This window comes from Cynoglossus semilaevis, chromosome 8 (genome assembly GCF_000523025.1).
Source record: "Cynoglossus semilaevis isolate Cse_v1.0 chromosome 8, Cse_v1.0, whole genome shotgun sequence".
NCBI classification, from domain to species: domain Eukaryota; kingdom Metazoa; phylum Chordata; class Actinopteri; order Pleuronectiformes; family Cynoglossidae; genus Cynoglossus; species Cynoglossus semilaevis.
Genome location: NC_024314.1, coordinates 9,324,600 through 9,343,473, shown reverse-complemented (window position 1 = coordinate 9,343,473; position 18,874 = coordinate 9,324,600). Strand labels below are relative to the sequence as shown.

Below are 18,874 nucleotides of genomic sequence, written 5' to 3'. Positions count from 1 at the left end.
ATTGCAACCTTAACAATAAAGAATAACATTTTTAGAACACCGTTTGGACAGAACAACTTAATTTTAGGACCAGTACCAAATAACAACTTACTACTGTACAGAATAATAAAAGAATGTCAGTATGTGCTATATAAACTGCACGTAGACCAAGTCATCTGTGATGACACACAGCTGTGTCTGCCACTAATAAACAAAAAACAATTACATTTAGGGTCCATTGCTCACTAACTAAACCTGAACTGGTGCAGTAATCAAACAAATTGAATTTGCACAACCTGCAAACATGCAGTCTGTCCTTTATGCTGGTGGAGCACTCTCCAGCTTTGAAGGACAACACAGCGTTTTGTGGAAAGCTACTTGAATCCCTGCATAATTAGAGGTCTCGTTGCTGTGTTAAAGATGGGGGCGGAGAAGGAGGCTGGTTGAGCTCTGTTTGCCAATTCAAAGTGAAGAGCAGATAGCTGTGTTTTCCATCAGATTATGTTCATTAAACAGGGGGTTGATCCACAGACTGAAAAAAGTCTGAGCGTAGGTGAATGACAACAATATAAGACGACCTACCTAGGTTTGTTTGTTTGTTGGACACATATAAGGTGGAAAGTTGCCTAAAAATGTAGCAGTTATGGATTTGACCACAGCTTCTATAGATCACACACAAAGTGCCATAATGGAAGAAGGGTAGTAAATATAGGTCTGTATCCAAGTAGCCCAAAATATCTATGTGGCCCACATCTGTGCTGACCAGGTTGTTTCTAAAAAATAAATAAATAATAATAATAATACAAATAATATACTGTAAATATGTCTGTGAGTTTATTTTATGATTAAAGAAAAAAATTACCAACATCAACAAGAACAGGTTTACATAGATTTGTCACCTTTGACCTTTACCACAAATTAAACAATGCATTTCACAGTATTAATTAATACCCAAGCCTGTTACCAGTAACTGTGGAAATTGTCAAAAATGTAATTTGAATTTGTCTTACTTTCTTATTAATAATATTAAGTTAATATAATATTTTGGACTGGGTTGCAGCCATCAACAGTTTTAAATTCATGACATTCAAAACAAAATTGTTCTGGAGTGAAAATGATGCCACCTAAAGGCGGTTCCAAATCAATTAGCAATCTTACAGCACTACATAGGTTTTTTATGTTAAACCAAGTTATTTATTTTAAACAAATAATTTTATGAACATGTACTGGCCATTGTAGATACTTCTAGGTCATTGACCTGCTTTCCTTAATTGATTTTTAACCTTACTAACAACAGCAATAATGGATATTTTACTATTATTATAATAAAGCAATAATTAACTTATGCTATCGGTTAGCACTGTATCTTTGGACGCAAAAGTCATAAAGGGTGTGTCTGCGTGAAGGGACACACGTTGTCTGTTCAGTGTAAAACAATAGACCTCATTATACATGGCGTGTTTAATCTCACCTGAAAAATGATCAGTCTGGCAATTACGCGAGGCGGTCGGTCTCTTTTCATCTGAAGCACTGGCATAATTAAATTCATAGACAATATTATTAGAGGTGACAGGCTGTTAGGCTACCACGTGTAATTGACTCTTACCGTTAGAAAACACATACTGACCTCTGGGAGAATGCTGCCACCTAGTGACCAAAATAGTACAGCTCTGCCACAACTAGCTGCAGAGCACTAGCAGTATGTTTACCAGTCATTTTTATAAGTTTACTCCTTTTTTCATTTTCTCACCAAGTAACTCTACAGTGTTTATGGAGATTACGTGTGATAATATTAACATTCCGTAAATGTAAAGACAGACTCTGTACATTGTCCCACATGATTTCTTAACAAAGAAACAGATTGTTTTGAAAATATGATATATCTTCCAGTTCTAAGACGGAGGGAAATTAAGTAACTAGTAACAGCATCACCTAATTTAAAATTGTGCAAGGAAATTCAGTAACTCTCTATAAGACCCACATTGTACAACTAAAACAGATATGTGACACAGCATTCACAACGTGGCACAGCGTGGCACAACGTTCAAAGGTGATCTCCGGTCAGATCATTTCAGTGGTCAAACTCCTTGTCGATGTACTTGGCTATAGTTGATAGCTGGACATTGCTTGTGCCTTCGTAAATAGTGCCTGAGAATGAAGAGAGAGCTTGTTAGAACAAAGGATGTTTTGTGCACAACAAGGTCAAACCTGTCAAACCGCCCCACTCAGTGGGCAAATCTGCAGCTTTCAGTCGTGTCACAAGGCAGCGGGTATGACGACGGGTGTTGAAAAGGACAGTGACATTTTGCCCTGACAATTGCTTTGGTGTGTGTGTTCATATACAGTACTGACTCTCTGAGGGGTGAAATTCCTGCAGAGTCGGATTACAGCCCTCGTCCCACCACCCCCAGTGAGATCCAATCACTAACAGGTACAGATGACCTTCCCACTGCCCAGGGTTTTGTCTTTTCCTCACTGTAGCTTTTACTGTAGTTTGATCTTGCAGACACAGTAAGACAAACAACAGTCGTAAGACTAGAAATGTGAGTTCAACGGCTCGTAATCTCACCAATTTTACAGTCTCTGTAGTATTTCTCTATGGGATAGTCCTTAGTGAAGCCAACACCTCCCATCCATTCAATGCATTTTGAAGTTGTTAGTGTTGCAACCTAAGGAAGACAGAACGTGACAGAGCTGTAAGTTATCAGCTGAAAAAATATGATTCACTGAAACAAAGAGATAAACAATTATAAACAATTATCAATGATTAACAACTTCCCTCAGGGGATCAATAAAGTAACTTCTGCATCTGAACACTGGCCCCTATCAGAACCATTCATTTGGACTATTTTAGGTGTTAAATTATTTTCTGGATGCTTTGCATGCTTATTCAAGATGTCAAGATGTATAACCAAAAGTTGGTCATACGAGTCTAGCTGTAAATCTTGCTAATGAATCATGTTTAAATATTTAAACAACCGGCTGTTGAGGTGATGAGTCTTTAAAAGAGTTTTTAATAAACCCCAGTGCCATATAATAAATTGCAAAAATGCTGCTTTATTATATGTCATGCAATGTGAAAGGTGAGGCAGATTGTTGCTAAATATTTTAGGTAAGGCATGAAAATGGCAAAAAAGTTTATCACAAGAGTAAAATGTACCCAAGCAATTGATAGAAATGATAGCACAGAAAGAAAATAACTGCATCTAATGTTTGATTATAATGTTCGATTAAATATCTCTGTTAATGATGCAAAAAATATACACACCAGCTACAAAACGTTCAGATAAGAAAGTAAATATTCTACACTGGTTCAAGCCCAAGGACAACTGTGGATACCAAATCTGAACCAAATATCTTGGTTTAAAACAGTTGTTTTACAAGGTGATTGAAGGAACTCACCTCTGCCGTGAAGTATTTAGCCATGCAGGCTTCCTTGATGAAAGGCCTCCCAGATTCTTTCAGTCGAGCAGCGTTGTACGTCAGTAGGCGAGCTGCTTCAATCTGTGTTGCTACATTGGAGACTTGGTGCTGCATGCCCTGGAAAATGCACCAAACACACAAGAAGTCACTGAGCAGGAACTTATAGAAGAGGTTGAGAGACAAACCCCGAAAACCAAGAGCAGAATAAAAGTCGGTGCTCACCTGAAAGTCAAAGATACGTTTTCCAAACTGCACCCTTTGTCTAGTGTAAGGAATCGTGTGGTCAAAACAACCCTGGGCTAGTCCGAGCATCTGAGAAACCAATATTGGCTCATGAAGTATTTGAATCAACTACAGGAACTTCACATACAGATCAAGAGCTGTTTTACCTGAGCAGCAATGCCTATTCTTCCCTCATTCAGCATTCCAATGGCATATTTATAACCGTGGCCGACCAGTCCCAAAATGTTCTTTTCTGGTACCTACAGTTGGGATCAAAATGTCAGAAACAATCAAGGTGTGAATGAGGTTTTCATTGGTTCACCCCAGGTTCTCTAGTCTCTGAGCCACAGTCCAAAACAATGTACAATAAGGTTATTTGAGAAGACTAAATGGACCATGTGTGCGAGTGTCTCTCTATATTTGTGGCCCTGTGATGGACTGGTCCCCTGTGCACCCCTGCCTGGCCAATGACTGTTTGGACTGGCTCCTCTTCACTTTTGAAAATGATCTATTGGTAGAAAATGAATAAATAAAGGGCGTGGAAGTACCTTAACATTGTCAAAGTTTAGTGGGCAGGTAGAAGACGCACGCAGACCGAGCTTGTTCTCCTTCTTGCAAATCTCCAGCCCCTCAGTGTCCCGGTCCACAATGAAGCAGGTGATGCCCTTGTATCCCTGTCAATCACAAGTCTTGGGGTTTTCTACTGAGTAAATTGAAGTTCCTATATGAACATTTTGTGTGTAGTGTGCCGGGTTTCCTAAAGTCGAATATGTGCCGTGGCTCACAACAGATTGGGAAGCAATGTTTAATGTTAAACTCTCTGAGCAAAGACATACAGAGTTAACAGAAACAGTTACTCACAGCAGAGGCATCCACGTTGGCCATAACCAGGAACACACCTGCATGCTCTGCATTACTTATCCACATTTTAGATCCATTAATTATGTAATAATCGTTGTGTTTGTCAGCCCGTGTCTTCAGCGAGAAGGCATCACTTCCTGACTCTGCCTCTGAAAGGCAGAAGCTTCCAATCTGTAGAATACATAGTTGAAAAACCATGAATGTGGTTAATACAAATCTTAAAATTAGAAAAGTTTCTGTGACATAACAGCATGCATTTGATCTATAGATTTCGATTTACAAAAGGTAAGATGTCACATTACTTACCATGTCCGTTGATAGTCTGGAAAGGTACTGGTCCTTCTGAGCCGGGGTGCCCAGTTTGGAAAACAGTGTGTTTATCAGCGTGTTCTGGATATCACAGAGAACAGCCACAGATGGATCCACCTTCGCCAACTCCTCAATGACCAGAATGGAGGAAAAGAATGTAGAGCCAGTCCCACCATAATCTGGGTCAATTTCTACGCCCATGAGCTGTCAAATTTTGATATACAAAATATTAATAGAAACAAAAACAAAAAAGGAAGCAATTCAAATGTAATGGACCTCTGTTGCACAGTTGAAGGTACATACACCCTGTTCAAAGAGAGATTGGATGACCTCCTTGTCCATGGCGGAATTCTCGTCCATCTTTGAAACAAATGGAGCGATGCGTTCTTGTGCATATTTCTTCACTGTCAGAAAAAAATACAACATGTATGAGTTTCTAACACTAGTGTCAACAACAGGACACGTGATAACTACAAAAACATTCCTATTTGGAAGCACAAACAGATGAAGGCAGAAGAGATGCTTCAATGGTTTCAAAAGTGAATAGTTACAAAAGTTTTCTACATCTAGTCACCCATTTATATACAGGAATGGTAAGATTATGCTTAGTGCAACTGTATGTCTTTTTTTGTCTGTAGTGAACAAAGTAACTTCTTACCTGCTTCCCTCATCATGGTCTCCTCCTCTGAATACGTCTGTAGTGGAGGGGAAGAGACCACACCTGCTGCTTCGGCTGGGACAGGTGTGGTGGACAAGCTTCTCAACCCTGCCTGCCATGTGTTCCATGGCCGCAAGATCTGCCTGCAGCACTAAAGTAATGACAGAGGACAATATGTACAAAACAAACATACTTTAGTCATTTTGTGTTACAGGTAGTAATATATTATGTGATGGTCATCAGTAGAAACACTGTCAGATAGTGTGGTAACATTTATTGGTGGTTAAAAAAGGATTCAGACAGCTGTGTTGATATGATAGATAGATAGAAATATGTATACAAACACATATACATGCACATATATACACACAAAATACCCATCTAAACATTATATAGACACAATTAAAGAGACGCAATCTAGGCATTTCCCTAGAGGTTCAATTCCTGTCTCGTGGCTAGTTGCTAGCTTTTAAACCTTAATGTTTTTAATATATTTTATTCCAGCAGACTAAACTATTTGACGAGGGCAGTACTTCTGGAATCACAGATATAGTGATTACATTTATATATCTATTTTAATATTTACACGAACAAAATCTTTACTCTGTACTAACTTCCGAGGGCTAGCATCTGGTAACTGGTGTTTTGTACGAGTGTTTTTAATGGAAGATTCTGCAAGATGTTTAAAATATCGGTTCAGTAACTAAGAAAATTAAACAAAAAAGACGCATGCGTTTGTTATTACCTGTGGTAAAGTCCTAACCAACTGGGCGGCCATGCTGTACTATACAATGTTTACATGCTGTTGTACAACAGGACGTGACGTAGATGCCCAAGAGGACAAACGCTAGTTATAAAACAATCTTGGTTTAATTGGAAAAATGAATTTGTCTAATAAATTGTTATTTTTAAATAATCATAATGTAAAGGAAACAATTACCATGATTTGTTTTTGCCGTAAACGTCTTATTGCTCTATTTGTTACCAACGATAAGGGAAGGCAACAGAGGCGTTTGTGTCGACACGGAACACAGACGTATCAGCACAATCAAGCAGGCGTTGGTTCCCACGGAAACTGTAACAAATAATTTAACCGAATGGTTTAAGTTTCACATGCTTGACTATCTTATGACTATCTTATTTGGTCAATAGCAGGTAAGTAGTATATTTATTGCATTGTATTGTGGTGTCAAATTGTGTGACGTCTATGCGTTAAAGAGATAAACGCGTTTAACTGATAGCTAGTGTGGCTAGCTGGTGACGGTTATTATCTGTTGTACTGTCAAAGCAAAATTGTTTTATAGGTAACATTGGCGTCTTTTTGTTGTTGTTGTAGGTTAATAACAGGTGGGAAGATATGGAAGAGATAAAAACTGAGCCCGTGGATTTTGTAAAGGAATTTCAGGAATACCTGACACAGCAAACCCAGCATGTCAACATGATCTCAGGCTCTGTTTGTGGCGAGAAGGAGGCGGCGGAGACGTTCCAGACAGGTGGGATGGGAGGAAGCCTTACACATTTAAGCATCAAAGCATTTTTATTCAATAAGTAAGAAGATGATGGAGTGTTGGTATGTCTGTCTGCAGCTGCGCCCAGGGTTGAGCAGAACGGTCTGGATCCACCGTCGGTAGAAGTGAGCTTGTCCATGGAGGAAGGGTCAGATGTTCAGATGGACGGCCTGGAGAGAACCTGTGATGGAAAGTACAAGTGTAGCTACTGCAGCTATGCCAACAAGGGCATGGCTCGTTTAATAGAGCACATCCGCATCCACACAGGTCAGTGTTTCCACTGCAGCTATACTCTAAGGAAAAAATATGATTAACGCTATGCTTATAATTATAAGACAACATAAACTATTAAGGTAACCTACACTTTACCTTGAGCTTGTCTTCTGAAAGTGATAGTTTTATTAATAGCTACCACGCAAAAAGAAATAAAAATCAATCTCAAGATCCTTACTTGCAGATATTTTGTGTTCCAACCTCACAGGTGAAAAACCCCACCGCTGTCAGCTGTGTCCATTCGCCTCAGCATACGAGCGTCACCTGGAAGCTCACATGCGTTCGCACACAGGAGAGAAGCCGTACAAGTGCGACCAGTGCGCGTTCCGCTGCAGTGATCGCAGCAACCTGTCTCACCATCGTCGCCGTCGCCACAAACTTCTGCCCACCAGGGTTGTTCGCTCTGCTTTCTCCAACAAGAGGATTCTTAGTTCACTGCAGAAGAGGACAGGCTCACTGGGCTTCAGCAGGCGACTGCTCCTCAATTTGAACCCTGGCTCTTTGCCTAAATCAGGTTATTTAAATGACTTACCTCATAAAATCCACTATAATTTGAACAGCAGTGAGTATAAGAACCATCCCAAGGTGAACGAGGATGATGTTCACGACAGGGGAGCTAATGGTTTGACGTTTAATAACCCACTGGATCAGCTATCTACACTTGCTGGCCAGTTAGCTGACTTTCACCCTGAGTCTCAGACACTAGAATCTCCTGACAGGGCTTCCTTAGAAGACGAGAAGCCTATCCTCATTCGCCAGGTCTCTGGTGAAGAGGTCTCACTCTGTTCAAATGGAGTTCAGACACCAGCACCTCCCTCCTCTGGCCACAGGGATTGCAGTCCAGTCTCTGGACTATGCTTTGAGAATGGCAACGCTCCACCTGCCAGTGTTAGTGACAGTCAGTCCAGCACACCATCTCCTACCCTGACCCTGAGTGAGCAACAACTCATGTATAAATGCCAGCACTGTGATATTAATTTTTCTGACAACATCCTTTACACTATCCACATGGGCTGTCATGGCTATGAAAATCCCTTTCAGTGTAACATCTGTGGACACATGTGTTCAGACAAATATGACTTTGCCTGTCATTTTGCCCGTGGCCAACACAAAAAGTGAAAATTGAAATGGAAAAAATAAGTAAAATTGTGTTTTCTTTACACTGTATTTAAACGTGCTAATTTACATTTTTACTAAAAATTATTTTATGACAAAAATGGTGCAGCTATCAGACTGGACTGTCTTCAACAATGTTGTTTCAGTGAGATTTCACTGTTACCAGGGTGACATAAATGTGATATAAATGCTTCAGTGAGATTTCACTGTTACCAGGGTAGCATTTATATCACAAAAGGCAGCTATGTAAACCTATTAAAAACCACTTACTAAACTAAACTACTAAACTAAAACATATGTTTGACACATTTAGCTTTTAGCAACTTTTGTTCCAAAGTTAACTCAGTTTGTAGCGTCTTACAATTTTGACAGATGTTGTTTTGTTTATTTAAAACGTATTCAATGAATGCTGGGGTACAATCAGCCAGTCATATACAGTATAGGCCAGATATGTTGTTTTCATCCATGAAAAACCATTCTGTATTTATCAGCTGTTTTAGGATAATATTTATTCCTGAAGAATGTGTGTTGGTTAAACACTGTAAACTGTTAAATTCGGTGACTGATGTTGTACATTAACTATGTCATAGGTTGTTTTTATATAAATAGTTTGAATCTTGAGATACAACTCTTTTGATAGTTGAAATACATAAAAAGTGGTTGATCCACTTTTATCTCTATTAAATGGCCTTTTGTAGGTCAAAAATGATATTCCAATGCAAATTATGGTCAATTTAGCTGAAAAAGTAATGAAGCCCACTTACCTTTAACTTACCTTTTAACTCTAGCCCCAAAGTTGAAAACTCTATCAACATGATAAAATAATAACATAAACACCTTCTCTATCTGTATAGACACCATTGACAGTAGCATTACCTGTTTAACATTATTTCACCTCAGTTCCAACACCCATTATAATTTTGAATGTATTTACATTAATTAAGGTGTTTCCCAGTTTAATTGTATGGACTTGAACAGCTTTGTGTTATTTTCAAACTAAGTGGACCTTGTGGTATCAAAAAAAATTTTCTGTACAAATCAAAAATGTAACTCACTTGTTAATAAAAATTACATTTTTATTTATAAGCATTAACCTTATTACATTTAAATTTTACACACAAGTGAATACAATACCATTATTTTACAAATAATTTGAAAAGATTTGTATAAAATCTACTCATGATGTGACAAAGTGACATTTGGTTGGTTTAAACATATTTAGGACATACGATTGTCTCCAAGAGTTCCTTCCTGCTACGATCAAAAACATCTACAGCTCTTTTCACCACACGCTCCACGTCGATGTCTTCTCCTTGTGTAAGCTCCATTTCCTGTAGAACATTTTCTCGCAGGTTGCGTAGAAATACGGCCTTGGATTCACCTAATTGAGCAGCCAGGAACCTCATGCGCTCGGGTGACACATGATTTTCTGAGAACAGGGTAAACAATGAATACACAGTGGAAGAGAAGCAGCAGCATACTCAGAGTGTGATGTCCTGACCTCTGGCTGTCTTCATAGCTTCTGAGATCAGACGTCGACAGGCCTGGTCAGCTTGGTGAACCACACTGGTGGCACATTTTAAGCGGTCAGCTTCCTGAATAATTTAAGAACACTGCTCAAACCACTGCTCCTGAATTTTGCATATTATAAAAAAGGATTCAAGTTCAACAACTAACCCTTTGTTCACTGCTGTCTTCTATTGGGCTCAGTGGGTTTTTTAGTGAAGAGGATATTAACTGGATCATCTTCTGGCTGAGAAAATCAAAGGAAAAGTGAGAAAAGCACCAAATACCGCACTCCTTGACTTATGACATTTTTCTACTGCCTTACATGTCAGATGAGGTTAATTTGTCTGTAGTGTCAAGGGAAAGACTTTGTTTTTCCCACAAGTTCTTCTGTGGGTTTGGGAACTCCAAACGCTTCTCCATGTCCAGTATAACCTCAGTGGGAACAGGTTCAGCCCTATTCTGGTTTCTGCCTATACAAGTCTTCAAATCACAGTGTAGGTACACCTGACAAAACCCAAGGGAATCTACAAATACAAGCGACACCAATTCAATGAAAGTTGCAATATTTTGACCTAATTTTCAATGTTTACTACAAGGTTTGTATTAACATATTCAATTTTAACATTAAGACCTGCTGTTAAAATAATGATCTTAAAGGTATAAAATTAGGAGCATTGTTCAAAACAGTTGACAGAAGACAAAATACGTCTGATCATTTCTGCAGAAAAAAAAACGTCTCTTACATTTTCTTGCTAATTGGTACACTTCATATCTCATGCTTGGATAATAGAAATTGTCATCCAAAAGGAAAAGCATGGGTGATTGGTCTGATAGAGCATGGTCCAAGTATCCAGACTGCATCAGACCACGGACACATCGTTCCCATGCCTCCGTGTTGATGTGGCAGCTGCTCGCAGGTTCTGTCACCACCTCCTCTCTTGTCTTCAGGAACTGATCAATGCACTGCAGCACTGCATGTCTGTGTAACTTCCAGTCAGTGTGCTGAAATATCAGAAATACCTTATTTGTGTTGTGTTTTCAGCTGACAAAAACAGAACTCCGAATATCACAACTCACAATCTCTTTCTACGTTAAAATACCTTAGTCTCTTGGCTAAACATTTCTACTTAGCATCTACAAAACTAAAAAAGACTAAAGTAATATTTAATATAGAATAAATGATTATATTATAATTCTTGTCAGGATGCAGACACTTAACAGACTCGTCTGAATCTGCAAACAGGCTTACCATCTGTGGCATCTCCTCGTTGTCCTGCACGGCCTTGGTCTTAAAAGCATTCCGGGGGATCAGTTCATCGTAGGGAACCACGGTTGCTCTCCATCCGTGCTGAGCTGCTCTACTGAGGACCGTGCGGGTCAAAGTAGATTTTCCTGAAGCAGGAAGACCGCAGAGGACACACAGACAACCCGGAGCCCGGTAGAACCTTGTTCTATCCTCTGAAGTCATTGTCTATCAGAGAAAACCTTTAAAAACTGACACTTTGCCCATAGTGCTGTGTTGTGTTGTTGTTGTTGTGGTTTTTAGCCATGGAAGGCTGCGCCTGTAAAGCGACTTCCGCATTCGTAACAGGAAAAAGTCATACCACTTCACGACATTGACTTTTCAAAATAAAACCCAACTTGCGAGGCGAATAATTTGAAGTAATTTAAATGTGTGCGAGTTAGCAATGTACGGAGCCTCTGTATAATATAAACAGGGGCTTGCTGTAAAATATAAAAAACAGATCAAACAGTTATATAAAGTATGTTGTAAATGTAAACACACCATGCTGTTGAAAATCTGACGTATATTTCACAAATCTGCAAAACACATTATCGTCCAACAAATGTGAAAGGAATTGATACATTAATTACAATCGAGAAAAATGTATGAACCAATCTTTTAATGTTTTTCCAGAATTATAAAATGATTGTCTTTTATATTTTATTTATATTTTAAATATGTGCAGTGACTATTAAACAACTAATAAAATACATGTGAAAGAAAATACTTTTTCCATTTTTGTCCATCACCACCTAATACACATACCTATTAAGGTGCTGAATCACAGTGATTTAAAACCGTCTCTTCATTTTCTGTTATCCCGCAGTAAACTTAATGGATTCACATAACTGACAATAGTCAAAAAATAATCAACTTTGTGGTTGTTTTGGTGGAATAGGCTTAGGGACCCCTGGTCCTTGCCTTGGTGGTGCAAGGTTTGAACTGGCAGCCTTTTCATCCATACTCCAGTAGTCCAGATCTCCATATCTGAAACTGAGGTCAACACAGTGTTTAGTTTAAGTTTCATTAGCTGCACAGGAGGGTGTATTTAAAAACTAGATAAATATACACTGGTCCATACTCTGATATTGGAGCTCCAGTAGCTGAGGAACTTCCAGGCTAAACAAAATGTGAAAACAATATGTGTTAAATTATGTTGAATAAAAAAATACTATATAAAATAAAACAAAACAATAATAGTTACAACCTCAGGGTGTGTCTGTGCTGGTGGAGGCGTTGGAACAGCTGATACGCCATTTCTTTCATTTGTATTACCAGTTTTGGGATTATGTGACCTGTTAAAAATGTTTGAAAAAAGGATCATGGAAATAATATACATACTGTTTATTACATATGGAATAAGACAGGAACATAGAATATTATTTACATAATTACATTAACAAAATGAAATGGAAGAAGTTAATGGAAGCTACAGTAAATAAAACAATGACAAGAGAAGAGTGAAAGCCTTTTTAACATAAATAAAAGAATATGCAATTTTAACATAAACCAAAACTAATTGCATTGTTAAGAGTGCATTTAAATGATGGTGATGACAAAAAGGTATTCAACCTATAACGCCTGAGTTCAAACTGAATAAAATCAATCAAGGAAGGATACTGTCATGCGTGTTGTGTGAACGCTTACCTGCGTCTTTTCCTTAAGCAGGGGTCAAAGGTGTTCCTCCTGAAGACGAAAAGTAGCACCAGAATAAGAAGCACCAGTAAAGGAACCACCAACAGGAAAAAGATCAACAGGCCATTTCTGAGGGAGTAGTCTGCAGTCAACACAGTCAATTTTATTTTTTCACAACAATGCAATCTTCTGTGGATTGTTGTTTTTACAGAAGCACTGAAAATATAATCTCTTTTAAAGTGTCTGTCCTCACCTATCTGTGCTGGACCACTGTCTATACTGCCACCTCTGCCTGAAGTGGCACAGTTCGGTGGGGCCCACCCATTATTACAGTGACAGTGTCCTTGATCATTACATGACTGTGGGGAAAATATCACAGTTGAACAGGCAGACATTTAAAGCAGTAATTAATTACTGACTGGAGTAGGGGAAAAAAATGCAGGTTTACCCCCCGGCCGTTGCAGGTGGTCTGTGAGTTGCAGTCTAAATCAGGCAATAGCGCAGTTGCATTAACGCACTTGAAGTCTAAGCACGTCTGCAAGGGAAGAATTATGCCTTAATTAGCATTTGCAGTTAGTCACGGTACGTCATCATGTCCGCACTTCTACTGACAACAGTAGTAGTCACATGAACCATAAACCAAACAAACAGGTTCCAAGTCACGGTCCTCATTTCTGGTTTGCACACTTGTTAAAAATAGACTCTCACCTTTCCCGGAGCACAAGGGCTGCCAGGGTTCACGTAGGCAGGATCCAACACATCTGTGCCAAGGTTGAAGTCTGCGTTGACACAAGACGACCCGTCAACGATCTGGATGCTGACATGGGCGTTAGGCGGGGGATTGTTGACGTCAACATTGGTGCATTGCACCTTCCCACACATGGAATTTCTGTAAAGCAGAATCAAGCAAAATATTTGTTTATAATTATTTTGTATTATAATAGTTGAATAGCAAAGTATGACTTGTTGCTTACATTAAAAGCACTGTTAATACAGTGTCTACTCACGAGACAGTACATTTGATGTAATCTCCTTTGCTGGTTATTCCACAGTTTCCAAACTTGTTTCCCTGAACATTTGCATGTGTAAAACAAATATCTGCTGCCTTTCTTGCTGGATCTGTCAAAGAAAGAAAAAAAACAGCTGTGAGAAAAACATTTTATAGTCAAATCTTAGATCAGACTCCGACGTATCCCTGATTAAGATTACTATTGAATGTTATTAAATATTTTTGAACCTGGCGCAAAAAGATGTTTGCACTGGAAATCATATGTTTGGCATCTGCCTTCATAGCAGTAGGCAGCATTCTCTTCACAAGGCAGTCCGTCCATGATGTAAAAATCGTTGGGACAGAAGGCAGCTTTGCCATTGCAGTATTCTGGGAGATCACAGGTGTCAGCGGGATTTCTGCACAGTGTTCCAGCTACCTTGATCTGAGAACAAAAAGAAAAACTTTAATGAAGCTGCTTGTCAAAATATGAGCATTTAAAAGCCTTTATTAATCATTTTTTTCAAATACGTATTAGCTGATGTACATAGATGGTTATTACCATTGAGAAGAAACCCTCCTGGTGTAAGAGTTCACACCAGGAGGGTTTCAATGGCATTGTTTCATATCCAAATTCCTCCGATGGAAACTCCATTAAAATTAATTTCAGGTCTACACAGTGAAACAGTTTCACAAGCCACGCCATAAACAAGACCCAAACCAACCTGACAGTTCTCACAGCACTCTCCATGAGCACAGGCAGACCCACGAGTAAATTTGCAAGTGGCCGCATCACAGCATTTGGTCTTGCATTCCTGTGACATATATGAAAAGAACCCTTACTAGTATGACAAAAAGTGCAAACAGGATTTAACATGTAATGACATGTATTTATGATAATTATAGATGTAATAATTATCATAAATATAATATAATAATATCAACATTAATGTAGGAAACAGCCATCTAAAAAAACCCTGAGTTTGGTAGTTTTCCCTGTGTGTGTGTGTCTGAAAGACTCAGTTCTCTACCTCTGGTTTGCCACAGTCACAGTCTTCTCCTTTGTCCACCCGCCCATTGCCACATTCGGGTGTGCCAATCACGTCTGACGGCGAGGGCTCGTTCCTCAGACAAACACCTCCTCCACTCAGGACAAGCCTTTCAAAATCTTCTTCACTGCAACTGCTAAAAGTGGTAGATCCACTGCGGAGTAACAAAGAAAGGCCATGAGAGAAAAGTAAATTTGAACAGGTCTGGCATCAGTAAACAATACAACTTTTAAGAGTGTGCAGTATATGAAAACATTAAGAACAACTGTGTAGCAGTAGAAATATTTAGGAAAATAAAATAATTTTCTTAAATATAATAATAAAAGCAGTGCAAAATATTTTTTTTATAAAACTGCTTTGGAATAGATGTTTTACCCTGCACCAGCTGACATGATGCAGCTCTTCCCATCACAACTGCAGCGGCTGTCATCATGACCCATACCCAGGTTATGTCCCATTTCATGTGCCAAAACCGTAGAGAAAAAGGGCAGGTTTGACTCACTGAACTGTAACAGAAAGATATCAGAAACAAGGATATAAGTAGAACAAAGGAATAATACATTTTTAAGCTTTTAAAGTTACAAAATGTTCAGTTTGTATTTTTTTTCATCATTGCCTAGGGCATCGTGTGATCACAAGACTTGTTTTTTTTACCAGGAATCCAAACACAAAGTCTTTGAAGAAGCCATGACATTATGTGAGTTTGAGTCTTTGCCTGCATTTTGAAATTGAGCTGCACTTATAGTAGAGTCTCAGCATGAATAATGCAGACTGTATCAGTTTCTACACAATAGCATGTGATGCATAAGTGCCATGGTGTCGGCTGATGTGAGAGACTAACCACGTTGATTCCTCCAGACGTCGCTACGGAACAGACGGTACCCACAAAGGCCATTCCTAAAACATTTCCTCCATATGGCTTAGGCTGGCCACTGGCAAACAAAACACAAGCCGCAAATTAGACTCTACGATCATACGATCATTGTCCCGTGGTTTGCCATATGACAAAACAACTTACACGATCAGCTGTCCGATGTCATGCCTGATCATTGGTATGAGGGTTTCCTTTCTCCACTTAACAAACCTCTGCAACACTTCACCTGCACTGCCTTCCACGTCAAAAGGATTAGTGTCTTTGAAAATCACCAGGCCCACAAGCACCACACGGATGTTCATTGGTTTGTAATACTGAAATATATATGGAAATAAAATAAAAACAACAATTTATTGAAACATCAAACTAATAAGATTGCTATTGTTTGGTTTACTGTAGACACAAATGAAAATCTTACCCCATCCAGTAAATTTGCCATTTCCACCATCTCTTCCCGTAAGGCCGTCTCATTTTGTTTCAACACTTTATACTGTAAATGGAGTAAAAGTAAGAAAGTAAATACACAAAAATGACTTTATTAATTTAAAAAAACTGCTATGAAAGACAGGTAGCAAAACGGGTATGGCACAACAGCAATGCTTCAACACCACTGGTCCATTTAATTCTCCAAAACTAAGGTCAAAGGTGAAACTCTTATTTATGGCATTATTTACACATCAGGCCTTTGCTAATATGAACTGTTACAAATGGCTGTACTGATTGTACAGGATGCTAATGAGTCAGTCTGTCTGTGGGATACACACACTGACCAGCATTGAGGCTAAAAGCCATCAAGCAGGTTTACATTATAAACAGAAAACACACACTCACCCTGAGGTTGTCAGCGACCAATGCCAACTCCACATAACTGGTCTGAGGTAAACTACGCCTCCTCTGTTAAAACAAGAAATAGAAAAAAAACAATAGGAAGCGCACCGTCAACCCTCAGTCCATTTCCATCTTGAAATGTTACCACAAATGTTATCAATGTGGCCAAACTGACCCGCAGCAGTGAAGTGAGAGTGTGAGCTGGGTGAAATGGTTCCTCATGGTGTGTTGACTCAGCCTCATCGATGACTCCGCAGGTAACAGGCTCAGACTCAATGTCCCTCAGTCTATACAAGATGTGATCATTATTCACAGACTTGGGCAACGGTTCAAGTCCATAGGTCTCATTTCCGAGCATGATAACACCCCTGCACAGAATAGGTCACATCAGAGACAACATTTGATTAACTGCTCCTGGACAGTGTTAAAAACATGAACAGCTGTCTGGTTGCTTAAGAGGAAAATTGATAACTTTGGTGTATTTATTTGACCGATTAAAACATATTTAACAGCAACAATGTGCTTTGGTGACAACTAAAGATGCAGTTTGTAGAAAATCATAAATCAAATAATGTTTAAAGTCATTACCAGGGTATAAATACAGCAACTTAAACACTGTCAACACAAACAAAAGAGCTTTTTTTAAACCTCAGGCCAGAGCAGGTGCTCAGTGCCACCACGGAATCCTTAAATCCCTCCACCTCTCCATGGTAATAGCAATGCACCTGGGAGAGATGAACAGAACAGTTAGAGGGTTGACTGTCAGACCATCCTTGGACGTTCCAGCGGTGCTGGTGTCAACTTACATGTGTCCTGGGTGATGAATTGTAATTATCCGCAGAGTCACGTGAAATCTGAACAAAGTTTGGATGTAAAAAGTCCCTGACGGCAACAGAAGAAGCAGTAAAGTATTGTACTGTATAACTGAATCGCTTGCAGTATACAGTATATCAGAGAGTAATGTCAGCATGGTGGTACTACCTGTTAACCTTTAGATGCAGAAAGTGCTGCCTGTTGTTTATGATGAGGGCAAATGACACTGTCTCTTCTTCATAACTCTGAATTTTGCACACAAAAAAATTAAGCTTATTATTAGTATTTGTGTGTATGGTAAAAAAATACTTTTTATTTACTGAAATATTATTCTTAACAACCTCTTCTGACTGAAATGTTTTGTAGATGCTCCTTGCTCTTCTGTGAATCCGGTGAGGATTTACAACGGTGTATGTTGTGAGTTTGGATGTGAAGTCATTCAAGGACTCTGGAAGAAAAGGTGTTACAAAAAGTGTAAATTATTGATTCTTATATCTGAGGATACATGTTGAAATAATGTAATGTACATATTATTGAATCACCTATATAACATGCAAAACAAGTATTTCCTGGAAAATCGCTGAGGCTACAGAACAAGAAGGGCAGGCTCTATTACTTCACAATCTAAGAGAGGGTCTGTGAGGGCGAAACAATAAGCAAACCTGGGTCTCACCTTGGCTGCAGATCATACAGATGAGGAGAAAGAAAAAAAAGACGAACGAAAAACTTCTGACCATGATTGTGGTATTTTAGATCATGATCTCAGTTCTGAGCTACGGTCATTCTGCAGTGCACTCGTGACTCAGTTTCCCGAAGCGCGTCTTCATACCCGGATAGGTGCGGCCTGCAACAGGTTCTTCTTACCTAGATCCTCCCCAGGTACAAAGGAGGAGGAGCCCTGACCAGAAAAAAGGAAATATACACGGGGATTCAACAAATACTTGTCATGTTCATTTATATATTTAAGGACATAAATGGTATAAACAACACAATTTCCTCATATGCCACGTTAAAAAACGTAGCCACTATCGTATTTTTGATCCACTAAGCAGCAAACGTTGTTTGTTGTTATGGTTTTTTTTTTTTTTTTGCAACAACTAACGTGCAAATCATATTTGTGTCATATTGTTTTATTCCCAAACAGTTCCGTTTTATTTAATATTGCGCTGCTCTTACGCACACCACGACATTTCGTTGTAAAGTGTAAAGTGGATGTTTTAGAAAGTAGCAATAATTGGTTAAGTATATAAAAACGTGCTTATTGGATTTTTATCATAAAAAGTTTTTTATGGTTGACATTTTTATGGTTATAGTATATAGTATATGGTTTCATTTAATTATTATTACGGTGAAGATAAAGAGCCAGCATGGCATTAAAACAGGGTTATCGGGCTGCTTGGAAAACACAATAAAAATACTTTTAATAATTGTTTTTATGCTAATCCCATTCAAAAATGTTCTTCTAACTGGAACATTTTAATCCAACATCATTCGGTTTGTTCATCTATTTTAAATGAGTTATTCTTCTGTTCGCCCCATTCGGT

The 18,874-nt window shown here is 38.8% G+C and overlaps 4 protein-coding genes across 6 annotated transcripts; 1 reads left to right on the top strand and 3 right to left on the bottom strand.

Moving 5' to 3' along the window:
* Positions 1–791: 791 nt before the first annotated feature.
* On the bottom strand, positions 792–6,950 carry acadsb (acyl-CoA dehydrogenase short/branched chain). 2 transcript variants are annotated; one of them, XM_008314575.3, is made up of 11 exons: positions 6,864–6,950; positions 5,453–5,603; positions 5,098–5,198; positions 4,792–4,998; positions 4,486–4,656; positions 4,173–4,298; positions 3,792–3,884; positions 3,625–3,714; positions 3,382–3,519; positions 2,549–2,648; positions 792–2,127 (listed from the first exon to the last, which is right to left on the bottom strand). In XM_008314575.3, exons 1-11 carry the CDS (start codon positions 6,882–6,884, stop codon positions 2,051–2,053), a joined length of 1,275 nt encoding a protein of 424 aa, XP_008312797.1. In that variant the 5' UTR covers positions 6,885–6,950; the 3' UTR covers positions 792–2,050. The 2 variants fall into 2 exon arrangements, with proteins under 2 accessions (XP_008312797.1, XP_008312796.1); XM_008314574.3 differs by lacking the exon at positions 6,864–6,950 and adding an exon at positions 6,198–6,391.
* On the top strand, positions 6,441–8,512 carry LOC103381956 (zinc finger protein Pegasus). Of its 2 annotated transcripts, XM_008314577.2 has the most exons (4): positions 6,441–6,607; positions 6,789–6,945; positions 7,039–7,227; positions 7,442–8,512. In XM_008314577.2, the coding sequence occupies exons 2-4, from the start codon at positions 6,810–6,812 to the stop codon at positions 8,350–8,352; spliced, it is 1,236 nt and encodes a 411-aa protein (XP_008312799.1). In that variant the 5' UTR covers positions 6,441–6,607; positions 6,789–6,809; the 3' UTR covers positions 8,353–8,512. The 2 variants fall into 2 exon arrangements, with proteins under 2 accessions (XP_008312799.1, XP_024913385.1); XM_025057617.1 differs by lacking the exon at positions 6,441–6,607 and having other exon boundaries at positions 6,614–6,945.
* A 38-nt stretch (positions 8,513–8,550) lies between these two features.
* On the bottom strand, positions 8,551–11,444 carry pstk (phosphoseryl-tRNA kinase). The gene is made up of 6 exons (XM_008314573.3): positions 11,108–11,444; positions 10,602–10,860; positions 10,181–10,382; positions 10,027–10,102; positions 9,851–9,944; positions 8,551–9,778 (listed from the first exon to the last, which is right to left on the bottom strand). Exons 1-6 carry the CDS (start codon positions 11,324–11,326, stop codon positions 9,558–9,560), a joined length of 1,071 nt encoding a protein of 356 aa, XP_008312795.1. The 5' UTR covers positions 11,327–11,444; the 3' UTR covers positions 8,551–9,557.
* Positions 11,445–11,478: 34 nt separating this feature from the next.
* On the bottom strand, positions 11,479–18,354 carry adam9b (ADAM metallopeptidase domain 9b). The gene is made up of 22 exons (XM_008314572.3): positions 18,004–18,354; positions 17,672–17,778; positions 17,499–17,575; positions 17,324–17,399; positions 17,166–17,242; positions 16,693–16,885; positions 16,521–16,583; positions 16,108–16,179; positions 15,834–16,003; positions 15,657–15,747; positions 15,191–15,321; positions 14,798–14,969; positions 14,492–14,581; positions 14,016–14,211; positions 13,786–13,897; positions 13,487–13,667; positions 13,227–13,313; positions 13,032–13,137; positions 12,791–12,920; positions 12,351–12,438; positions 12,225–12,262; positions 11,479–12,136 (listed from the first exon to the last, which is right to left on the bottom strand). Exons 1-22 carry the CDS (start codon positions 18,065–18,067, stop codon positions 12,013–12,015), a joined length of 2,445 nt encoding a protein of 814 aa, XP_008312794.1. The 5' UTR covers positions 18,068–18,354; the 3' UTR covers positions 11,479–12,012.
* Positions 18,355–18,874: the final 520 nt, after the last annotated feature.

Bases quoted from the DNA above. Each gene is read 5' to 3' on its own strand.
- acadsb (XM_008314574.3), bottom strand. From the start codon at position 6,230: ATGGCCGCCCAGTTGGTTAGGACTTTACCACAG. The intron at 4,299-4,485 runs GTGAGTAACTGT...TGTGATTGACAG, and splicing joins CCAACGTGGATGCCTCTGCT to GGATACAAGGGCATCACCTG. The intron at 3,715-3,791 runs GTAAAACAGCTC...TTGGTTTCTCAG, and splicing joins GAATAGGCATTGCTGCTCAG to ATGCTCGGACTAGCCCAGGG.
- LOC103381956 (XM_008314577.2), top strand. From the start codon at position 6,810: ATGGAAGAGATAAAAACTGAGCCCGTGGATTTTGTAAAGGAATTTCAG. The intron at 6,946-7,038 runs GTGGGATGGGAG...GTCTGTCTGCAG, and splicing joins GGCGGAGACGTTCCAGACAG to CTGCGCCCAGGGTTGAGCAG. The intron at 7,228-7,441 runs GTCAGTGTTTCC...CCAACCTCACAG, and splicing joins GCACATCCGCATCCACACAG to GTGAAAAACCCCACCGCTGT.
- pstk (XM_008314573.3), bottom strand. From the start codon at position 11,326: ATGACTTCAGAGGATAGAACAAGGTTCTACCGGGCTCCGGGTTGTCTG. The intron at 10,103-10,180 runs GTAAGGCAGTAG...TGATTTTCTCAG, and splicing joins AAATTAACCTCATCTGACAT to CCAGAAGATGATCCAGTTAA. The intron at 9,945-10,026 runs GTTAGTTGTTGA...TAAATTATTCAG, and splicing joins AAGACAGCAGTGAACAAAGG to GAAGCTGACCGCTTAAAATG.
- adam9b (XM_008314572.3), bottom strand. From the start codon at position 18,067: ATGGTCAGAAGTTTTTCGTTCGTCTTTTTTTTCTTTCTCCTCATCTGT. The intron at 16,886-17,165 runs GTTTAAAAAAAG...TATTCTGTGCAG, and splicing joins AGCACCTGCTCTGGCCTGAG to GGGTGTTATCATGCTCGGAA. The intron at 16,004-16,107 runs GTAAGATTTTCA...TATATATTTCAG, and splicing joins TGGCAAATTTACTGGATGGG to TATTACAAACCAATGAACAT.